Raw genomic sequence first — 22,453 nt, 5'->3', positions numbered from 1 at the left:
GGGGGCAGTGGGGGCATTATACTGTGTGGGGGGCAGTGGGGACATTATACTGTGTGGGGGGCAGTGGGGACATTATACTGTGTTTGAGGCAGTGGGGACATTATACTGTGTGGGGGGCAGTGGGGGCATTATACTGTGTGGGGGGCAGTGGGGACATTATACTGTGTGGGGGCAGTGGGGACATTATACTGTGTTTGAGGCAGTGGGGACATTATACTGTGTGGGGGGCAGTGGGGGCATTATACTGTGTGGGGGGCAGTGGGGACATTATACTGTGTGGGGGGCAGTGGGGGCATTATACTCTGGGGGTGTCCATCCCCTGTTAACCTTCAGGTTTGGAATCTGTATATACAAGTTGCTCTGCGCTCCATTACTGGCCAACAAGCATTTCACATAAGAAGCCCGGCACTCACTTGTAGGTTTGCAGAATTTGTAGAATTTATTCCATGGTCTTCAAGAGACAAACGTTCCGCGTTTCGGCCTGAGCACAAGCCTTTCTCAAACAGCGGCGTTAATGCCGACATGCAGAACGTTTGTCTTTTGAAGATCATGGAATAAATGTGAGCAGGTTGCGGGATGCAGTGATGGACAAGAGGCAGCGCAAGGGTTAACAATTCTAATTAACACGGAGATACTCCACGCAGGGAGGGTAACAGTTAAATGGGGGAAAATAAGCAGTTCAGAAGAAAAGGGTATACTGAGTGAAGGCATAACGGATAAAGGGGTAGCAGTTCTGGTGGAATCAACTTATCCTGTAGTTGGTCTTCAGGCTGTGGGGGTTACAAGGCAAGCGATGGCGCCAACAACGGCTGGCATGGGTTCGCTCCGGTGAGGTCCTGGAGGCAATGACGATCCGTCTTCTGGCGGTAGCAGTTGGTCTCCGGCACCTTCCGCTGAGCCCCTAGTCCATATGCTGATGCGGCGGAGAGAGTACAGGCCACAGCACTGTTAGAGCCTAACGTGACTCAACAAATATACACCGGGGGGTCAGGGGGCAGATGACGGTCACACACCCGGTCTCTCAGGCGACACACGCGCGGTACTCACGTGCCCGAAGCGTTTGGCTCTGTAGGGGTCAACTGGCACACAGCATGTATCTGTACACAATCTCTGCGGGAGGCAGCGGGGATGCTCGGGCGCAGCGGTGCTCGAGGTACGGAGCACTCACTTCTCCCTGCTGCGCGCTGTCTGATCCTGCCAAGTCTGACTGCTTCCGCACACGCTGTGACTTTTTTTCAGCTTAGCCACAACCCGTGCTCCTGGATGCAAGGGTTGCTCCGGTCCCCTAAGCTTTCCCCCAGACAACAGAGGAGACAGCCCTGACAGTTCCGGACCCGGCACGGAGCAGGTACCTACGGCCCGGTCCTTCTTCTCAGTGGCGTAGCGTGGGGGGGGCGGTCCGCCCCAGGCGGCACGTGTGTGGGGGCGGCGCGGCAGCAGCAGCAATTCCTCTCCTCTGTGGGAGAAGCGTGGAGGCACAGTGCAGCAGCATCGGGCCGGCCTGTGTGCGGGCACGTGAGGCTGAGCAGAGCGGCCTGTTCCGCCACCGATAGAAGGGGCGGGACGTGACGTCATTCAGCGGCGCCCCGCCCCCTCCAGCCTTTGCTCCTCGGTACTGAGGCGGCTTCGGCGCTGGGGGCTGAGGAGGAAGCGGGGACGCTGGCTGCCTTCCCGGGAGGACGGGCCGAGGCACCATTCATTGCGGAGCCGCCGTCTGACAAGGTGAGAGGTCTCCGGCAGTGTGTGAGTGCCCGACACCAGCGCCATTCCTGTGCCCAGTACAGCAGGGCAGGTGGAGGTGGGCGCACACACTGGCAGCCCGCAGTCCTCGTATGGGACCCCACAAGGGCTGCTTGGGGTCTGTACTGTCACCAGTTCTCTGCCCCTCATTACTTGTGTCCTGGGGTGTGGGGCAGGCACATTGCTGTGGGTGTGTCTGCTGGAGGTTGTAGTCCTTCACCTCCCTTCGTGTGCCCTTTGATGTGATATAAATGGGGCATTTCTCTGCGCCCCCTGATAGTGAGGCCGGTGCTGGGTGGTCTCCTCATCTCTACAGCACAGTTTAAGGGGATTTCCATCACTTATTGTTGGGTCCAAGGTGGAATAATTAAGCCGAGACCCCCAAATCCTATTCTTGACCCCTGGATCAGCGCCGCTCGTCACGCTCACAGCGGAGTCTCGGGCAATCTATGGTCATCAATGTCTAGAAGGGGTGTTGCGTGACCGCTGCAGCCAGTCCAATGCCACCAATCATCTGCAGTGTTCACGTTCTGTCCTGCGTTGTAGATGATGATGGTGGAGACCTCATCTAGCCTTCCTGTCTAATGGTCGTAGTGATGTGATGTCACACCGCCGCCATCGGTTGTCATTCTGGGGATGCTCCTTAAGTACACAGCCGTACGGTGGCCCCCAGCCGAGTGCAGGGGCCGGGGTTCGTCTCTCATCATGTATGACCGCATGCACAGGTCTGCTGGATTTCATACACATCCTATACCCGTGTATATATAGAGAACTGCAAGAAGATGAAAGTCTAGAAATGTAGAAATAATAACAGCAGAGTTAGTAGCAGACTAACAATTAGATCTTTGAGTGTAGTGTGGGCTCTTCGGATGCTTCTGGAATCCGGATTATCAATGACCAAAGGGGCGGCAAATTTTTCGACCGCCCCGGGCGCCACAAACAGTCGCTACGCCACTGCTTCTTTTTACATAAATTATACAAATTCTGCAAACTTACAAGTGAGTGCCGCGCTTCATATATTATATGCAATGTGATGCCAACCCATGGACGCAGCACCGCGGACTGAGCGCCAATGATGGGGACAGTCGCTCACACGCTGCCCCGTCCCTGTACAGCCCTCCAGACACCCTGCGATTGATGCCATCATAAATGCCCCAAGAATCTGATGAGCGAGCGCTGCACTTATCGGGGTGAGGTCGCTGCCATGACTATTGGGCTGATTACTGCGCATCAAAGTGCAGTAATGGCCCCCGGCCGCCATCTTAGTACACCCAATAGTCCCCGACAGAGGCTCATACGCTGTAATGCTGGAGGACTGCGCTATTATACCAGTGCTCAGGCTCCTGTATGTCGTGCGACTAAAAAATGGAAGAAAATGTTTAATAAATGATTCAAGCTATAAAAACAAACTCAAGTGAAAAAAAAAAGCTTTATTATATTAAATAAGAAGAAATCATCGGTGAGGAAATCTATAATGAGCAGTTATTAGGGCTCCAACAGCTCAGGGAGCCGCTCCCCGCACAACCATATATGGTCATACAGTCGCCATAGAAACCGCTCCGGAGTCTGACCCTTCTCGCCTCCCGTACCCACCAGCTCAGGCACAGCCGCGGCCAGACGGCGGGGTCCTTCGTTGCTGTGGTAACGGCACACATCCACTCAGGCGCCGCAGAGGACAGCCTGTTAGGGGTCTTAACTGTTTCCATGGAATCAGGGCGCAAAACCCAAGTAACACAAGTAACCCGGTAATATGGCGGCCGCAGCGACAGCGACGGGACAGCGTGAGAGAGCTCCGCGGGACGAGGTGTCACTGAACGCCATCCACCGGGAGACGATCCGCAAGGAGAACCGCAGCCAGAGACTGGTCACCGAGTACAGCATCAACCCGCATCATAGGAGTAATGTATCCTGCGGAGTGCGGCTCTGCCGCAGGGTCTGAACTGCTCCCAGCTCATTTGCTTGTGCACAGAAAAGTTTTCTCGTAGCGCAGAGGTGAAACCTGCGGCAACCATGGCGGCAGATTGCAGCGCCGTCCGTCCGTGCCGTCATTGCCATTTTCACACTTCTGGGTTTTTTATCTTTCTGACCTTCCAGCCGTGCGAGCGCTCGTTATCTGAGTGACTCCGTTCATTTCATCACCCGAAAAGCAGAACAAAAAAAATCCACCAAATGTTAGAAAAAAGCAAAATTCCACCATTGTTATTTTTATATGTTTATTGTCCGGTAACGACAACTCGATCCCGCGATTACCAGACTGGGATCGTTTATTACTTAGGCTACTTTCACACATCAGGTTTTCGGCGTCAGGCGCGATCCGGCGTCGTGCCGGAACGCCGGATCCGGCAAATGTTTCTGAAAACCGGATGTGACGGATCCGGTTTTCTGCCGGATCCGTCTTTTTCTGGACAGACAAACCCGGATCCGTCTCATCCGGTTCATCCGTTTTTCTATCCGTTTTTTCGACGGATTACGCCGGATCCGGTTTTTAAAATTGACCCTTGTGGCCTTCCGAACGGGATTGGCTACTGGAAAACTATATATAGCATGTTCCTACAGCCCTTCTTTGACAGGTTGTAGAGGAGAAAGTGCAGGTTGGAGAGAAGAGCAAGTTACTGGCGAAGATGGATGTTGTGATTGGAAATATTTTGAAGAATTTGGCGGATTTTATAGCGGAGGCGAATCGTTTGAGGGTGATTGTTCTGGAGAAGGAGAGAGCGAGACAGCAGCGCATCAGGCATCGTAGACGACGTTTGTGGATCCACCCCATCACAGCCAAGAGAATGACGCGTGGGGTCTATTCTACACTCTGCATGGACCTTCGACGAAACCCGGATAAATTTTTTGGATATGTTAGGATGAAAATGGAGAATTTTGATTACTTGGTGGAGCGCATTGCACACCTCATAAGAAAAGCGGACACCTATTGCCGCTTCTCTGTTTCACCTGCAGAGCGTCTGATGGTGACTTTAAGGTAAGCCACATTTATTGGATATGCCTCGCATCAGAGCACACTTTCACTGCAATCTTGTTGGTGGTAATTTGTATCTCCAAGTGTTATAGCTCAGTTTTGGTATGTAATGCTGTGATTTAAAACTAATTTGTTTTTTAATTCCCCACAGATTTCTTGCAACTGGAGAATCCCTTTCGTCACTGCATTTCCAGTACAGACTCGGGATTTCCACCATATCTGGAATTGTGAAGTACACATGCCGTGCACTGTGGGACTCCTTAGGCCTGTTTCACACTTCCGTTTTTTCAAATCCGTCAAAATCCGTTGGTTTCCGTAAAAAAACGGATCCGCCATTTTTTTTCAGGATCCGTTTTTTTTGTCCCATAGACTTACATTAGTGGTTACCGCGGATCCGTCAAAAAAACGGATCCGTTTTTTTAAAAACGGATCCGTCTGCATCAGTTTCCGTCAAAAAAACGGAAACGGATCCGTTTGGCGGACACAAAAACGGAAGTGTGAAACAGGCCTTAGCTGAAGAGTTTTTACCAGAGCCCACAACAGAGAGGTGGATTGAAATTGCTGACAAGTTTCAACAGATATGTCAGTTTCCAAACTGCTTGGGCGCTGTGGACGGGAAACATATCCGCATTGTAAAGCCAGCTGGATCGGGATCGGAATATTTCAATTACAAGAAATATTTTTCAATTGTCCTCATGGCCATCGCTGACGCGGAATACAAATTTATTGCGGTTGATATTGGGGCCTATGGCCGCTCCAATGACTCTCAAGTTTTCAAACTGTCTGCCATGGGGAGTAAACTGTATGGAAACACCTTCCAGTTCCCACCACCTAGACCGCTGCCGCAAACATCTGGTCCACCTATGCCATTTGTCTGTGTAGGGGATGAAGCCTTCCAGCTGTCAGAACACCTTTTGAAACCGTACTCTAGCAGAGGATTGACAAGACCAAAACGCATTTTTAATTACCGCCTCACAAGAGCAAGAAGAATGGTTGAATGTACCTTTGGTATTCTGACAGCCAAATGGCGGGTCCTATTGACTGCGATCAACCTCAAGACAGAAACTGTGGACGAGGTGATCAAAGCGTGCGTGGTACTCCACAATTTTGTTATCTGCAAGGAACCCATTTCCATTGAGGACACCTCTGAAGAAACCACCTTGCAAGATTACCATGACATTACCACTAGAAGTTCTGTGACGGTTTCAGTAATGAGGGACAATTTTGCACTATACTTTATGTCACCTCAAGGCAGAGTACACTGGCAGGATGACAGAGTGTGAAAGATTTGTGCCCTAACCAAACTTGTGTACCTTCTGTACCAACAGTATATACCTTTGCCAACCAAAGTTGGCTATCTTGTCATGGTCTCTATTTTTAGCTTTAGGCCACAGGTGTGTACCTGGTTGTGTTTTATGCAAAGTATTTCACCTTTTAACAAAAGTTGTGTACATTGTTAGGAAATCACCAACAATAAACACAACTTTTTAGGTGAAATACTTTGCTTCAAACACAACCAGGAACACAACTGTGGCAAAAAGCTAAAATTTACCCAGTTATATACCTAGTTTTGAATACCATTTCACCTTTTAATTACCCTGTATTTAACCTTTTTCGCCGCAGAAAGAAATGACAGACAACCAGTGTAAAATAATTTAACTTTTATTGAAAAATGTTTTTTTTAGTAAACTTTAAAATTTTAATAAACTTGTTTAATAAAACTTTGAAACTATAAAACTGAAACCATAAAACTGGTCATTTTTATTTAAATACACACATTATAATTCTGTGTAGTGTGTGGTGGAAATACTGCTGTAGGGGCTGCGGGACACTTCGACACTGGGAGTGTGGAGAGAGGACTGGGATCGTGGTGGGGAAGGAACAGTTAGAGGTGAAGGTGTGGAAAAAACTACAGAATGGGTGGACATGTGGGAAGCAGAAGAGGTGGTGGGTGGTGGAGTGGAGGGTTGGGCAGGGACTGTAGGAGCAGATGATGTTGATGGCAAGTTGTATGGGGAAGGAGTTTGGTACGGGGCAGGTTGCTGGAAGTGGGGAGATGTCTGGTACGGGGCAGGTTGCTGGAAGTGGGGAGATGTCTGGTACTGGGGAGGTTGCTGGTACTGGGGAGTTTGCAGGTACTGTGGAGGTTGCTGGTGCTGGGGAGGTTGCTGGTGCTGGGGAGGTTGCTGGGGAGGTGGATGGTGCTGGGGAGGTGGATGGTGCTGGGGAGGTGGATGGTGCTGGGGAGGTGGATGGTGGTGGGGAGGTGGATGGTGCTGGGGAGGTGGATGGTGCTGGGGAGGTGGATGGTGCTGGGGAGGTGGATGGTATGTAATAGGAGGGGGAGGATGGAAAGTGGCTGGAGGTGGATGGTATGTAATAGGAGGGGGAGGATGGAAAGTGGCTGGAGGGGGTGTAGATGTAATAGGAGGGGGAGGATGGAAAGTGGCTGGAGGGGGTGTAGATGTAATAGGAGGGGGAGGATGGAAAGTGGCTGGAGGGGGTGCAGGTGGAGGAACTACTGTGGTGGGAGGAGGAGGAGGTTGGGAGGTAACTTGCTGGAGAGCAGCGTGGCATGAATGCATTACATGCATCTGCTGGGCAGGAGAGAGCGTTTCCATGCGCTCCACAACAGACCTGAAAAAGGTGTGGTTTGGCGAAGATCTTGCTTCTGAATGCATGGTTTGCAGAAGTGTCTTCACCTCCAGAATGCTGGAGTTGATCTGCTGATAGCCTGCGGATATTTGCTCTGACAAGACTTTTAGACAGTTCTGGAAAGATGCATTCAGATGCAAGAACTCTGGCGCATAACTCTTTTCCTGACCCCTCTGCCGCTGCCGCCCAGTACCCGCAGGTGTACTAGAGGTGGCAGGGGCAGAAGGGTGGGGTAAAGGGAAAGCGATCTCCTCACCAGCAGCTTCATGTAATGTAGGCGGCCACGATGCTCCTGTGCTGGTGGATGGGACAGATGGGTCGAATGTGTGGGAAGGTGCAGATGTACCGGGGCGGTCGAAGTGTCCCTCGGTGCCGGTCTCCTCAGGGATCGCCTCAGAAGGGTCCAATCGTGCCGGCTTCCGAGTGCTGCTCACCGTGCTGTGGAATAAAGAGAAAAAAAACAATTAAAATACTGACATGGTATGGCCCTGGCTGAAAATTTTTTTTACATATAACATTTTTTTTCACATGTGGTGTGTAATATTTACCTTCTGGTGACCATTGTTTCCCGGAGGAACGACAGGGCTTCTGCGTACTTGTTCCTGCGTCCTCCAGATCCACTCGGGGCCCGCATCTCTTTATTGAACTCCTTCTTGAAACGATCCCTCACAGACCGCCACCGATTCACAATTCTGTTCCCTGAAACAAGAAAGGAGTGGTTAGTATACAACATCAGTGTTTCCCAAACTCCAGTCCTCATGGTCCCCAGGGGTCATGTTTTCATGATTTCTATAGTAAATAGAAATCCTGAACACATGATCCGTGGGGACCACGAGGACTGGAGTTCGGGAAACACTGGTTTACATCAAGCAACCGGTACTGTATATACTTACGCTCTTTAATCTGGGCCCGAACATCGAGGTCCTCCCAGCGGCCCACAAGGAGAGAACAGATTTCCTCCCAGAGTCGTCGGGTAACAATCAGGTCAGCGTGGCGGCGGTCAGCCATATTCCAGAGCGGCTGCCTTTCTCTGACGAGATCGATGAGGCGGTCCACATCAATCCCTCCATCCTCACCGTCAGAGTCGGGAGCACGCTGTGAAGGCTGTTAAAGAAAAAGACAAAAATAACATAATTAGCCTCCACAAAAGAAATGAAATAAAAAGTGCAAAAAAACAAAGCAAAAATATTTATACTTACACGCTGGTGACCGCCGCGTTGCTGTCGCCGACGACCCTGGGAGGCACTGCGAGGACCTCTTGGCCAAGCACCAGATTGGGAAGACTAGAGAAGAAAACAAAAAAAGTTATGTCTTTGGATGTAGGCATTTGTTTGCTGTGTGTGGTCTGCAGAACATTGTTTTCTATGTGTTGTGTGTAGTGTGATGTTGTGTTTCTGCGTTTGATGCAAAAAACTTACGAATTGTGAGCCCACTCCAAGTGTCTGTCCACCCCTTCCTTCTTCTTCTGGGAGCTCCTCTTCATCTTGTGATTCCTGTTTTGAAATAAAAGGCAATGAATAGACATATATTACAGAGAAGATGGATTTTGGAAATAAAAACTTACCGTCAAACGCTGACGATGCGAGGGAGGGCTCCCAGAAGATGATGTGCTGTCTTCCTGGTGGCCACACTCCATGCCTGTGGGTGGTGTTCCACCTGCTGCCATTGCTGCTGCTGCTGCATCTCTTGGGCGGCTGTTGAATAAAGAGAAACAAAGGGCCAATGAATATCTTGATATTCAATAGCCCTAGTTTGGAGGAATGGGGGATTTGATAATTACCGTCTCTCATCTGCTGCTGGCCTCCCCTCCTCAGCATGTTGCATTTGCTGCTCCATTTGGGGTGGTGGTGGTGCTGATGGTGCTGCAGTGGTCTCCTGCCTTCTCCTGCGCCTGGTTGCTGTCTTGGGTGGCATGTTGGGTGTGGCTGTGGGTCCCACTGTCTTGCTTTTATATATGTCTTGTGGGCAGAGCTACTGAGCATGCTCAGACCAAAAAACCGGATCCGGCCGACGGATCCGGCCGACGGATCCGGCGCATTGCGGCGCTCATAGGCTTTCGTTGTGTGAAAAAGCCGGACGCGCCGGATCCGGCGTGTCCGGCTTTTTCGACGGAGACAAAAAACGTTACAGTCACCGTTTTTTCCAGACGCCGGATCGCGACACATTGCCGGATCCGGCGAAAACCGGATGAAACGCATGGCCATCCGGCGCAAATGCAAGTCAATGGGGGGGAAAACGGATCCGGCATTGCATTTCGCCGGATCCGGTTTCTGTCAAAAGCGCCGGATCGCGCCTGACGGCGAAAACCTGATGTGTGAAAGAGGCCTTAGAGGCTTTAAATAAAAAAAGTTTCGCTTTTACCCCGTTTCCCGAGAACCGTAACTCTTTATTGTCCCGTTGCTGGAGTAACACGAGCGCTCGTCTGTGATCTGCCGAGCTGCTGCTTCTGTCGGTGCCACTCTCAGGCGCACACAATGTTTCCAGCACTTGTAATTTCATTTTTTGTAGGAGCAGCTGCAACACAAAACGGCATGTCTGGATGCAGCTGTGCTCAATATGCATTTTTTTTCTGTATTGGGCAAAGGGAATTAAAGAGTTTGTTTTTATTGTTTTGGATATTAAAACATTTTAATTTATCTCATTTTTTAGTCACATGGACACTTGCACCCGCCGGACTTTAGTAATGTAGTAAAAGTCACAGGTTCCTTATGAGAGCCAATGTCTCAGCCGCTATGGCAACGGATCAGCACTCCATGATCGGATTGTGCGGAGGGCGATGGATGCCATTTAAAGGGAATCTGTCACCCTTTTTCTGCACTACGGGCTGCCGCCACTGACATCAGGTGCTTAGCTACAGCATTCTGTAATGCTGTAGATAAGCCCCCAATGTAACCTGAAAGAAAAAAGAGATCATACTCACCGGGGGGGGCGGTCCGGTCTGATGGGTGTCGCAGTCCGGTCCAGCGCCTCCCATCTTCATACGATGCCGTCCTCTTCTTCCCTTCCTGTCATAGCTCCCTGTTGAGGGCAGAGCAGAGTCCTGCAGTGCGCAGGCGTCGGGAGAGGTCAGAGAGACCCAGCGCACTGCAGTATTCTGCTCTGCCCTCAACAGGGAGCCATGACAGGAAGGGAAGAAGAGGACGGCATCGTATGAAGATGGGAGGCGCTTGACCGCCCCCTCCAGTGAGTATAATCTAACATGTTTTTCTTATCTTTCAGGTTACATCGGGGGGCTTATCTACAACATTATAGAATGCATTACAGAATGCTGTAGATAAGCCCCTGATGTCAATGCCAGCAGCTCATAGGGCAAAAAAAGGGTTACAGATTCCCTTTAAATGGACTAAGGTAAGATGTACTTAAACGATTAGCCCCGCCATGATGCCTCAAGCACCAGTACCTGGTTTGAACAGTCATTCTGTGCTGACAGAGGCCCTTTAACTGGTGACACAACAAAGACCAGAGTCCAATTGCTGCTGTTAGGGGCCGGTGCTGGCTGTATAACACAGCCCACATTTGTCCTCATGCTTTCGCCATAGACACAAACCCATCATATAATAGTATGTCACATATCAGGAGTTACCGATCCATTCCACCTTGGATGTTGATGGAATGCCCAATAGACGTGGGTCTCCCTTCTGTCGCGCACATGTTGATCTGAAGCGAGGAGATCTAAGGTTGCCACGTGTACCCAGCTAGTTACATTGACCAAAAAGGAAATTACAGAAATCTGAGCAGGCGCCACCATCATGTCTTAAGAGATTTACGGCATATTCTGTGCACAGCCTCCTCTCCGGCAGAGATCTGGGCACCTCTGGTCTCATTATCAGGATGTAGACTAAAGGCGAAGCAAATGCCTATTAGAAACAACTTTTAAGCACCATTCTGACCCCACTATTTATTTTTTTTTATAGTGCATGCAGTGACAGGGAAGCCAATGGCTTGGCATGAGAACCAGAACGAGACCGCCGATGGTAAGTATTAAAAGCTGCTGGGTTCCTGGAATGCAGAAGTCACCAGTTTCTGTATAGATTTGGCTCCGTGCGGCAGCGTGAGGGATCAGGTTTGTCTCTTGTCAGAGGTCACTGACCTTGCAGTTATTAGGTACAGACCCTAGAGCACATCACATCTTCATGGTCCCAGGGACAGCAGGCTGAAGATGGACATTGCTATTGATTTTACCCTGAAAGTGAAATTTTGGGAATTGTGAGATAACGTGTAAATACACTGGTGAAATGTGACTGTACTGTAGCCATCGGTTATGGGAAGAATTATATTAGTGAATAGAAACATTGACTATCCTGACAGCCATTAGAGAATTAATATTTTTGATACATTCACTTTTTCTTTTCCCTTTTAACATATGGACAGAAAACTTCCTGAATATAATCCATCACACAGCCTTGGAACCAACCAAAAAGTATACAGAGCCACAAACCACAAGCCAAGAAATCGGCTGGATAACTCAACCTCTGGTGCGTATCAGCTCCAATACCGCCAGGAGGGAGCCCTGAGGGTCAGACGTTCACCTCTTTCTTCCCCTACAGATTGGCATTGACTGGACAGACAGGCGGCTGCATCATAATCGCCAGAAGACGGAGATCACAGCATACATGGAGACGGCGTGGAAACTTAAAGAACAGAGCATCAATCTGCAGTGATGTCGGAGAAGGTCCTGCCAGACAGCAGTGTCTGGGAATACAGCCACATTCACACTTTCATTCCAGACATTTCTCAGCAATAAGGAGCAGAATTGGATATACAAAACGTAAATACCTCTGCAGTCCATATCCTGTGTGTGAGACTTATAGATCCTCCATATGAGCACTTGCATCAGATAAAGCCATGAATAGAAATCCTCAGAGTGCTGTCTCCTCATTTTCGTGTGACATATCAGTCTATAAACTAGTAGTAAATAGGTAACAGTATGCAGAACCCAGTTCTAGGAATCACTGGTGGTCCCAGACGCCAGACACCCGTGATCAGTATAATATGCCTTATCCAATAAATAGATTAGTTTAAATCTTAAGAAAGATCATTTAAAATTAAAAAAAGAGGAATGCAGAGAGAAAACCTGGGTCAATCTGGAACGAGGGAGAACCAAACAATCTTGTATGGCTGGTTTAGGGTCTTCAGTGTCTACTCCAATCTTACATAGATTAGACTTAATGCTGAGATACATGATTACTAGCAACTACTGCAGCCTCTCTCTCCAGGCTGTCAGGCTGTGGAGGGATCTGGATCCTGTTGATTTCACTTAAAGCCCCCCCTTTCATTTTCAGGATCCTTGGAAGTCCCTAAACTGATCAGACTTCCAGCGATCCTTATCCTAACAATTCTCCACTTACTGAGAATAGGATCTCTTTAATTAAGAGAATGTGGAAAAACCTGCAATATAAAGAAGGGAGGAAGAACAGCATCATCTTAAACTTGCTCACAAAGCACTCAGCCTTGCTCACCAGTACCAGCGATACGTAGACCAGCTCCAGTGTTCGCCCTCAGTGTTCCAGCCGAATTTACAGTAAAGCAGCTCTAGATCCTACTAGTCATATTTAATAGAATCATAAAATTTAATCTATAAAAATGGCATAACAGGAGCGACCAGGCGCTGTAAACGCCGCCAAGAGAAAGTCTGAGAATATAGAGCTCCACCAAAAGGAGATCGGCAGCATGACAATGTCCTAAATCAGCACATCAGTCTCATCGTCCCTTATTCTTCATCTTCTGCCGAACCTTCTTACCCGGTCTCTTCTGCATAAAAAGACAAAATAAAAAAAATGAATAATCATGTTTATTGTAGTGAAGTTCTGCAGCATATAAAGAGTTAAACCATAGGTGACCATTATACATTATGTGGGGTAAGAAAAGCCCCGCAGCCACTCTAGAATACAATACAGGATGTAACGCCAGATCAGTACAGGATAAGTAATGTATGTACACAGTGACTGCACCAGCAGAATAGTGAGTGCAGCTCTGGGGTATAATACAGGATGTAACTCAGGATCAGTAATGTAATGTAATGTATGTACACAGTGAGTGCAGCTCTGGGGTATAATACAGGATGTAACTCAGGATCAGTAATGTAATGTATGTACACAGTGACTGTACCAGCAGAATAGTGAGTGCAGCTCTGGAGTGTAATATACTGTATGATATATCTATGGTGTCTGCTCTGTGTCTGCTCTGTAGGTTCCTTCACTTACATTTGCGTTCTTGCCTCCCTTCTTCCCGGGTCTTTTGGCGCCTCGGCCATGTGCTACTTTTGCGCGGAAACCGGAAACATCATTAACACTTTCCTTTGTGTTCATCTTTGATCCTTTTTTCCTTCCTCCAAATCCAAATTTTTGGTCTTTGTATTTTCTCTTGGCGTTCGGTCTTTGTGCAAGAGAAAACAAAGGTAATCCATTAGTTTTACACAAAGACAATGCTATGTATTATGTGAGACTACAAGTACCTAACAAGGGGCAAAATATCTAGACCAGAATCCCCATTGATCTGCCACCTGTGGCTCATTAGCCTCTGTAAAACCAGAAATGCCAGAAAATTGGAAGCTATAGTCACCCAACAGATAGAAAGCAAAAGCAATGAACGGGAATGTAGGTTGGTGTGTATGCAGCATGTAAGTGCATGTACACACTGGCTCCTAAACAGACAAAACCCAAGAGAAAAACAAAATGAGCAAATATCCCACAGTAAATAAATAGCAACAGTGCAGTAAAATAATTTAAAGGTACTTGACTAACATTTAAAAAAAAACAAAAAACGTAAAAGCCATCACACCACGTCACGGTGACCCTACTCAGGACCTTACCTCTAGTATTTAAACCATACCATGTGTCTAATGACGCATGAGTGAATAAGGGCTGAGAAGGACCGAGACCAGGACTAATAGACACCCAGCCGTGCCGAGCTTTTTAAACAATCTCCAGCTTACTGCTGGGTGTCATTTAGTCGGGGCCTCGGTCCTTCTTCACAAATGCAGCATTAGACACATGTTAGGGTTTTAATGCTAGAGGTTAGGACTGTTCCAAATGGTGTCACCATGACGTGGTGTAATGGATTTTACGTTTGCTCATTTTCTTTTTCTCGTTGGTTTAGTCAACAGATGTAGCAGCAAAGGCTGCAAATTACTGAGGCGCCACAAGTAGACTGATTACAACTTGCAGATATTTCTGTTCGGTCTAGGGACACTCACCCTTTTTTACCCTTCCGTTGTACTCCATCAGATTTCTGTTGATGCTGATCACCCTCTAGAAAATCCAGCTTATCAGAAAGACCTTGAAAATTAAATAAAATGTCAAGGATCTGCAGTAATGAAGTACACAACTTTATATTTTTTTGGACATTCTGAATACATTCATTTAAAAAAATGTTGTGCCTGCAGCCACCACTAGGGGGAGATCACTACATACAGATTTATATCGACACCACTAGCGGGAGCTCACTACATACAGATTTATACAGTCAACACTAGGGGGAGCTCACTACACACAGATTTATACAGCCAGCAATAGACTTAAGAGAGTCTACTTTTTCATTGTTGACCCATCCCTTAGGATAGGTCAATGATTAGTCAGGGTCCGACACCCAGCATCCCCGCCAATCAGCTGTCCAAAAGTCAGGAGCCGCAACTGCTCGATTGCGGAGCTGCTCAGTCTTTTGGTAATGGCCGCGGCAGGGTACTGCACATTTGCCTCATTGATTTGAATGGCAGGTGGATGTGTGGTACCCAGGCGCAGGCACTACTAGAAGAAACGAGGACAGCTGATCAGCGGAGGTGCTGGGTGTCAGACCCCGACCGATCAGACATCGATGACCTATCCTAAGGGATAGGTCAACAATGAAAAAGCAGTGCTTCCATCTCAGACATTGCTGGCATATCTACAGAGACACCCAGCCTTGCACTATTAAGAAGGAAGAGGTGGTGGTGCAAACGCGCTTTCTCCATTTACGTCAGTGGGAGATCCAAAACCAGAGCATGCTCTCCCCAATCTCATTCTATATTGCCTTTGCTCAAAAGACAGGCGTTACTTTGGAAGCTTGGGTTGTCAATGGAGCCCATAGAAGTCTATGAATGTGAGTGAGCAAAGCACAGTAATAGACCTCAGAGTAGATGAGCACTTGTGATTCCACTTCTAAAGACACAGTGGCGTGAATGCCCTGCTGTGTGACTCAGGGCCCCATTGAGGTCACACCACCGGGACCGCATCTATCAGACACTTCGTGCACATACTGTGTCCGCACTGATCTTTACCTTTCTGATACTTTTTGATCTGATGCATCATGTTGGATTTCTCCTTCTGTCTCTTTTGTAAGACTTCAACTTGCACCTACAGATGATAGCAGCAAATAAGAGTATGAGCAGCAGAATGTCAGACATGTGTGCACGGACACCAAAGCCTCAATGACAGCCAGACACCCGGGCACACACCTTCTTCCCATACTTCCGCAGAGCTCGCAGTTGTTTGGCTTTTTCAGATTTCTCCATTGAGATCTGTTTGGTTTGAAGTTTCTTCCTGACCTAGAAAACAAAGGGAAAGAGATATAAAAAAAAAAAAATCTGAAGTGGCTGATAACAGAGCAATAGAATGAATCTGTTCTGAAATCAAGTCTCTCATTTCCATAAGAAAGCATGCGATTTCTACAGGTTAAATTTTGATCTCAGCCACTACCGTTTTCCAGAATAAAAAGGGGGTGTTATGTCAAGAAGGCACAAAATCTTAAAGGGGTTGTTAAGGACCATTTTAATTTTTTATTTATTTTTTTTCTACCCGGGGTTGGCTCAGAATGGTCACCCACTTCTCCTATCTGCGATTCAGCTCCTCCACGTCAACAGAGCAGCTCTTCTTCTGGGCTGCTGTGTCCCCAGGACTTGGCTTCTGGCACCATGCTGATTGACAACCAGCATAATGCTGATTGACAGCCAGCACCCCACAGTTTGACAGCCAGCTCCCTGCTGCTTATCAGCATGACATCAGCAGTCACACAATGTCAACAGAGCAGATGAAAAGCCTCTGTCAATGTGACATTCGCTGAAGTCGCAGGCAGGCGCACTCTGACAGCTTAATAATAATAATATTTATTTTTATATAGTGCTAACATATTCCGCAGCGCTTTACAGTTTGCTCACATTATCATCACTGTCTCCAATGGGGCTCACAATCTAAATTCCCTATCAGTATGTCTTTGGAATGTGGGAGGAAACCGGAGTACCCGGAGGAAACCCACGCAAACACGGGGAGAACATAAACATAATCTTTATCAACGATTTAGATGAAGGAATTGAGGGTAAACTGATTAAATTTGCTGATGACACAAAGCTAGGAGGGATAGCTAATACTAGAGAAGAGAGAGAGAGGATTCAAAAAGATTTAAATAAACTGGAGAAGTGGGCAGCAACTAACAGAATGGTTTTTAACAGGGAGAAATGCAAAGTACTACATCTGGGCAATAAAAATGAAAAAAGCATATATAGAATGGGAGGAATAGGGCTAAGTGACAGCACATGTGAAAAAGACTTGGGTATACTAATAGATCACAGACTGAATATGAGTCAACAGTGTGATGCAGCAGCAAAAAAGGCAAATGCAATTCTAGGATGTATTAACAGAAGCATACAGTCTAGATCATGTGAAGTCATTATTTCCCTCTACTCCTCTTTGGTCAGACCTCATCTGGAATATTGTGTCCAGTTTTGGGCACCACATTTTAAAAATGACATCAACAAACTGGAGCAAGTTCAGAAAAGAGCGACCAGAATGGTGACCGGTCTGCAAACCCTGTCTTATGAGGAAAGGTTGCAGGATTTGGGAATGTTTAGTTTGCAAAAGAGAAGACTGAGAGGAGACTTAATAGCTGTCTACAAATATCTAAAGGGCTGTCACATTGTAGAAGGATCAACTTTATTCTCATTTGCACAAGGAAAGACTAGAAGCAATGGGATGAAACTGAATGGGAGGAGACACAGATTAGATATTAGAAAAAACTTTTTGACAGTTAGAGTGATCAATGAGTGGAACAGGCTGCCATGAGAAGTGGTGAGTTCTCCTTCAATGGAAGTCTTCAAACAGGCTGGACAGACATCTGACTGGGATGATTTAGCGAATCCTGCTTTGAGCAGGGGGTTGGACCAGATGGCCCAGGAGGTCCCTTCCAACTCTACGATTCCTTGCAGATGTTGTCCTTGGTGGAATTCGAACCCAGGACTCCATCGCTGCAAGGCTGCAGTGCTAACCACTGAGCCATCGTGCTGCCCTAGAAATCGGGGAAGGGCACAACAGATAGGTATGGAGTAACTAACTGCCTGTTCTTAAGGGCCTGTCATACTAAGCGATATCGCTATGTCTGATACTTATCTCCGACCGCTCCCCCGTTGGTTATCGCTGATCGCGCGAGAACATCCTGGACCGTTTCTCGTCGTCAGCTTCCTGCTGTGGAGACGAGCGACGCGTGGACGCGAGCGGGAGGACGCAGGATCGCCTCGTCTGACAGGTGAGTAGTGATCCCCGTCCCCAGCGATGTCGCTGGTGAGATCTGCCTGTGTGGCAGCTCACTAGCGACCACTTAGCGATGCACCAGCGATCCTGACCGCGTCATATCGCTGGTCGGGATCGCTGGTGCATCGCTAAGTGTGACAGTACCTTTAGACCCATAGTAAAAAAAAATTAAATAGGTCTCCTAAAAAATCAAAAATAAAATAAAAACCGGTGGGGGTCAAAAACCAAACCCAAGTGCCTCCTACAGACACTAAGCAAGAACTGGAGAAATCTCATCCAGCGAGAGGGTGTATACTGCAGGGGAGGAGTTAACTTTTTTTCTGGTTTACTTGGTGTCCTCCTAGTGGCAGGCAGCATAACACCCACGGTACCTGTGTCCCCCAATGAGGCGTAGGAGAAAATTAAATAGGTCTCCATTAAATGTAAACATCACCTATTCCTTGTCATGAACACAGGACATTACAACATCCTCACCACCACCACCACGTCATTTCTAGAGATTTTCTCTTTTGAGCAAACAAATCTCGGTAAATATAATGGTAAACCTTACGATTGTCAGTATCTCCAATTGCAGTCAGGGATTTACTTCCAAATTATTAGCCAGGTCGCAGCTTGTTATAAAGGAGAGCACCAATGCCTGGACAACAATGAGCCAAGTACCTGTGTGTCTCGTCCTCAGGATGTAAATTAATTATTTGCCATTCCCTTACAGCAAGCAGAAATATTGAAAACTATGAAGAATTGAACGCAAAGTGTAAAGGACTGTTGTGGAAGCTTCCATTATGCTCTGATTTATACACAGAAAGCAAAAGAAAAACTCTAGGAAACTTCACAAATGCAAGAGCAGAATCTGCTTACACTGTTTTAGGGAATCCACTAACCTTCTGCATGTGTTGGTCAGTTTTGGCCATCTCCGCAAAATAATCTTCAGGTCGTTTTGTAGACACTTTCAGCTGTTGAAGACGAGGCAAAGCGAAGAGAACTGCAGCCTGAGCCTGGCGGTAACTGAGGACAAAAATTATACAAAGAAATTACAACAGAAGATGCACTCACTATACTGCCGGAGCAGTCATTGTGCACATTACATTACTGATCCTGAAATACATCCTGTATTATACCCCAGAGCTGCACTCACTATTCTGCTGGTGCAGTCACTGTTTACATACATTACTGATCCTGAGTTACATCCAGTATTATACCCCAGAGCTGCACTCGCTATTCTGCTGGTGCAGTCACTGTGTACATTACATTACAGATCCTCAGTTACATCCTGTATTATACCCCAGAGCTGCACTCACTATTCTGCTTGTGCAGTCACTGTGCACATACATTACAGATCCTGAGTTACATCCTGTATTATACCCCAGAGCTGCACTTCAGCTGTAATCTCCCGATGTCCCCTACGCCATCCAGTGTCTGTCGGTTTACATTCTTTACACCACTTATCTGACAAAAATAGTCTGTCTCCTACACTGTTAGTACTCAGCTATGACGTTAGGGGTGTCTATGTAGATTGGCTTGCTGTTTCAGCTGAATTGTGAATCTCTACTCTAAAGTCCATCCGCATCCAGACACGCGACCAGTTCCCATCACTCACCACCGTCAGAGATCACTTACAAGCTCATCTCTCTTTTGAAATCATCCTCTGCGTCCAGATCAGTGTCTTGTGTCTCATCCCTCTTCTGCAGTGTCTGGTCTGGTACGGGGGCCGTAGTCACATCCAGACGCTCCACCCAGGACAGGTTTTTCTTCAGATCCTTCAGACTTTGCTTCAGGCCATTCTGAATCAAAAATAGACATTATTACACAGATGACTCCAGAATGCTAGTGCGCACCTGCTGACAAAATCACAGAAACTTGACAAAAACTAGCAGAATAGTGAGTGCAGCTCTGGAGGATAATACAGCATATAACTCAGGATCAGTAATGTATGTACAGTGACTGCACCAGCAGAATAGTGAGTGCAGCTCTGAAATATAATACAGGATGTAACTCAGGATCAGTACTGTAATGTATGTACACAGTGACTACACCAGCAGACTGGTGATTTCAGCTCTGGAGTAATATAGGATGTAATTCAGGATCAGTAATGTGATGTATGTACACAGTGACTGCACCAGCAGAATAGTGAGTGCAGCTCTGGGGTATAATACAGGATGTAACTCAGGATGAGTACAGGATCAGTAATGTAATGTATGTACACAGTGATTGCACCAGCAGAATAGTGAGTGCAGCTCTGGGGTATAATACAGGATGTAACTCAGGATCAGTAATGTAATGTATGTACACAGTGACTGCACGAGCAGAATAGTGAGTGCAGCTCTGAATTAAAATATGTGATGTAACTTAGAAACCGCATTATGTGATATGCAAAGACTTGATTTTTATTTAGCTTTGACTTTGGCTTTAAAGGAGCAGTTGTTTATTTTAGTGGAAGTAAATTACAGATACGTAAGTAAATACAGGTAATTACAGTAAATTGTCCTCAGTGCAGATGCCTCTAGCTCTGGATGGATTTGTACCTGCACTCACCACATCATTAGGCGGCTTCTTCTTTTCGTCCAGTACTATATTTAATCCAGGTTTCAGCTTCCCCTGAATGAAGGCTTCTTGCAGCTACAAGAAGAATAGAGGAAAGTGACCACATATGTAATAACACATTCGAAATTTTCTAAGATCTGGTTGATGAAGATTTTAGCATTCACAAGTTATTCCCAATATCTCATGATCACTGGGGGTCTGATCTGTCCCCCCACCCCTCTTTTTCAGTGATCCCAAGAATGAAAATAAGAGAGTAGGGAGCACGCTGTATAACCCCATCACCGTCACAGGACTGCACCTCTTTATCTGTCAGTTCCGAAGGGTCCTGGTCTGAGTCAGGATCCGAGGCGCTGTCCTCATCGTGCTCCAGCATGGCGGCTCGTCTCCTATGAACAATCACAACAGATTCGGTCAAATTGTCAGCAAAATCTACAGCGATGGAAATCTGTGATGTTACAGTGCGAAAGTAAGTGACCCCCCCCAGAGTGAAAGACAGGCCTGCTCTGCCCCCTCATCATGATGATGATCCTGGACATGTCACTAACCCCAGAAATGCTGCACCAATCACAAAATGTCAGCCCAGGAACTACAACCACCATCAGGCTACGAGACTGCGCTGATGGACACCTGCTGTAAAGCCATACTACTCACTACTGTACAACCAAGACATACGTCAGAGTGAATGACTCCCCGAAGACTCCAGTGCCTGAGCCCCCCGGACCCACCAGCACCCAAACAAAACCTCTATCTCCCCCCGTCCTCAGAAGCAGAATCCGCCGCACACTGCACCCACCGTTCACACGTGGAGACTCCCGGAAGTTTTCCCAGTCTCACATCCGCTGACGTCATCATTTCTGCGACTGGAGCTGCTGGAGACGCACAGCCGGAACTACATATCCCGTCATCCTCCGCGGCCAGCCCAGCGTTCTATGCGGCCGGAGCGTCCTGTCGCTATGGTAACTAGTGGTACACAGTGAGCGGAGCCGGGTGAGTGCAGTGCGCGGTCCTGCTGGGTTATATCTCTGTATGGAGGGAGATGAGGAGGAGATGAAGCTAAGGGGTTAAATATGTGTATCCATATATACAGGTGTGTGGAGCCTCCCGGGTGCAAAACCGCTTCAGAAAACCCTCCTTTCTGGGGGTCTATCCATTTCTGATGCAGTTTTGGAAGTTTTTTTCTTCCTAAAGTGTCTTTTTGTTGTTGTTTTTTTGCCGCTTTCTGTTTGGACGTCACTTGGTTTGGAGCGTCGTCCGTCAGAGAAGCGCCGCGCACTTTGTGTCCAAATATAAGAAACTCTTATGAACGTCAGGACGGACTGCCCACAGAACGAAGTGTTTTAAGCGGTTTCTGGAAGAGAAGATTCTCTGAAAAAAAAAACAAAGCTCGGAAAGCTCCGTGTGACCGTAGCCCGAGGTTGTGTCACCGCTGAGGTTTTTTTAGAAGCTTTTTTCAAAAAACTTAAAAATCAGTTCAGAAATGTTTGAAAAACTCTTCCTGTTCATGTCTGTGGTCAATCATCCACTTTGCTGTTCATATGAGTTTCTTTTAGTTTTTTACTTGAAGTGGTTTTGAGAAACTCCTGGTTGAAAAAGCAAGAATACATGTTACTTCTATGTAGCAGGTACTAATGGAATCTGCTCCAACCAGGCGCTGTCCAATCAGAAAACTCCTGATGGACTCTACTCCAACCAGTTGCTGTCCAATCAGAAAACTCCTGATGGACTCTACTCCAACCAGTTGCTGTGCAATCAGAAAACTCTTGATGGAATCTACTCCAACCAGGTGCTGTCCAATCAGAAAACTTGATGGAATCTCCCTCAACCAGGCACTGACCAGTCAGAAAACTCTTGATGGAATCTACTCCAACCAGGCACTGACCAGTCAGAAAACTCTTGATGCAATCTGCCTCAACCAGGCACTGTCCAGTCAGAAAACTCTTGATGCAATCTGCCTCAACCAGGCACTGTCCAGTCAGAAAACTCTTGATGCAATCTGCCTCAACCAGGCACTGTCCAGTCAGAAAACTCTTGATGCAATCTGCCTCAACCAGGC

At 47.3% G+C, this 22,453-nt stretch overlaps 3 protein-coding genes and 1 long non-coding RNA gene across 7 annotated transcripts in view; 2 read left to right on the top strand and 2 right to left on the bottom strand.

Moving 5' to 3' along the window:
• Positions 1 to 3,409: 3,409 nt before the first annotated feature.
• CFAP144 (cilia and flagella associated protein 144) lies at positions 3,410 to 12,219 on the top strand. The gene is made up of 4 exons (XM_073544544.1): positions 3,410 to 3,638; positions 11,278 to 11,337; positions 11,735 to 11,838; positions 11,911 to 12,219. Exons 1-4 carry the CDS (start codon positions 3,491 to 3,493, stop codon positions 12,022 to 12,024), a joined length of 426 nt encoding a protein of 141 aa, XP_073400645.1. The 5' UTR covers positions 3,410 to 3,490; the 3' UTR covers positions 12,025 to 12,219.
• LOC141048697 (uncharacterized) lies at positions 7,435 to 8,715 on the bottom strand. Its single transcript, XR_012220114.1, has 3 exons — positions 8,563 to 8,715; positions 8,257 to 8,467; positions 7,435 to 8,062 (listed from the first exon to the last, which is right to left on the bottom strand). It is a non-coding gene; the product is annotated as an uncharacterized lncRNA (long non-coding RNA).
• Positions 12,220 to 12,909: 690 nt separating the features above from the next.
• On the bottom strand, positions 12,910 to 21,348 carry EBNA1BP2 (EBNA1 binding protein 2). 3 transcript variants are annotated; one of them, XM_073544541.1, is made up of 10 exons: positions 21,194 to 21,348; positions 20,699 to 20,786; positions 20,392 to 20,475; positions 19,477 to 19,640; positions 18,741 to 18,864; positions 15,795 to 15,884; positions 15,618 to 15,693; positions 14,559 to 14,640; positions 13,567 to 13,738; positions 12,910 to 13,114 (listed from the first exon to the last, which is right to left on the bottom strand). In XM_073544541.1, exons 1-10 carry the CDS (start codon positions 21,250 to 21,252, stop codon positions 13,064 to 13,066), a joined length of 990 nt encoding a protein of 329 aa, XP_073400642.1. In that variant the 5' UTR covers positions 21,253 to 21,348; the 3' UTR covers positions 12,910 to 13,063. The 3 variants fall into 3 exon arrangements, with proteins under 3 accessions (XP_073400642.1, XP_073400643.1, XP_073400644.1); XM_073544542.1 differs by lacking the exon at positions 21,194 to 21,348 and adding an exon at positions 21,073 to 21,171; XM_073544543.1 differs by lacking the exon at positions 21,194 to 21,348 and adding an exon at positions 21,143 to 21,166.
• CFAP57 (cilia and flagella associated protein 57) overlaps positions 21,262 to 22,453 on the top strand; it is a 41,743-nt gene continuing 40,551 nt past the window's right edge. For both annotated transcript variants that reach the window (XM_073544539.1, XM_073544538.1), the window contains exon 1: positions 21,262 to 21,387. The gene's annotated coding sequence lies outside the window, so the exon portion shown is untranslated. The remainder of the gene's footprint in view (positions 21,388 to 22,453) is intronic.

The sequence above is a fragment of the Dendrobates tinctorius genome, unplaced genomic scaffold, assembly GCF_039654945.1.
Source record: "Dendrobates tinctorius isolate UK_male_01 unplaced genomic scaffold, ASM3965494v1 ptg000138l, whole genome shotgun sequence".
NCBI lineage: Eukaryota > Metazoa > Chordata > Amphibia > Anura > Dendrobatidae > Dendrobates > Dendrobates tinctorius.
The sequence above is the reverse complement of the archived record's forward strand: the minus strand, read 5'-3'. Positions and strand labels throughout refer to the sequence as shown.

Excerpts from the sequence above, each read along its gene's own strand:
- CFAP144 (XM_073544544.1), top strand. The coding sequence starts at position 3,491 with ATGGCGGCCGCAGCGACAGCGACGGGACAGCGTGAGAGAGCTCCGCGG. Across the intron at positions 11,338-11,734 it reads CCAGAACGAGACCGCCGATG|AAAACTTCCTGAATATAATC; the intron begins GTAAGTATTAAA and ends ACATATGGACAG. Across the intron at positions 11,839-11,910 it reads GCTGGATAACTCAACCTCTG|ATTGGCATTGACTGGACAGA; the intron begins GTGCGTATCAGC and ends CTTCCCCTACAG.
- EBNA1BP2 (XM_073544541.1), bottom strand. The coding sequence starts at position 21,252 with ATGATGACGTCAGCGGATGTGAGACTGGGAAAACTTCCGGGAGTCTCC. Across the intron at positions 19,641-20,391 it reads AGAAGCCGCCTAATGATGTG|AATGGCCTGAAGCAAAGTCT; the intron begins GTGAGTGCAGGT and ends TTTTTGATTCAG. Across the intron at positions 18,865-19,476 it reads TTCAAAAGAGAGATGAGCTT|TTACCGCCAGGCTCAGGCTG; the intron begins GTAAGTGATCTC and ends TTTTGTCCTCAG.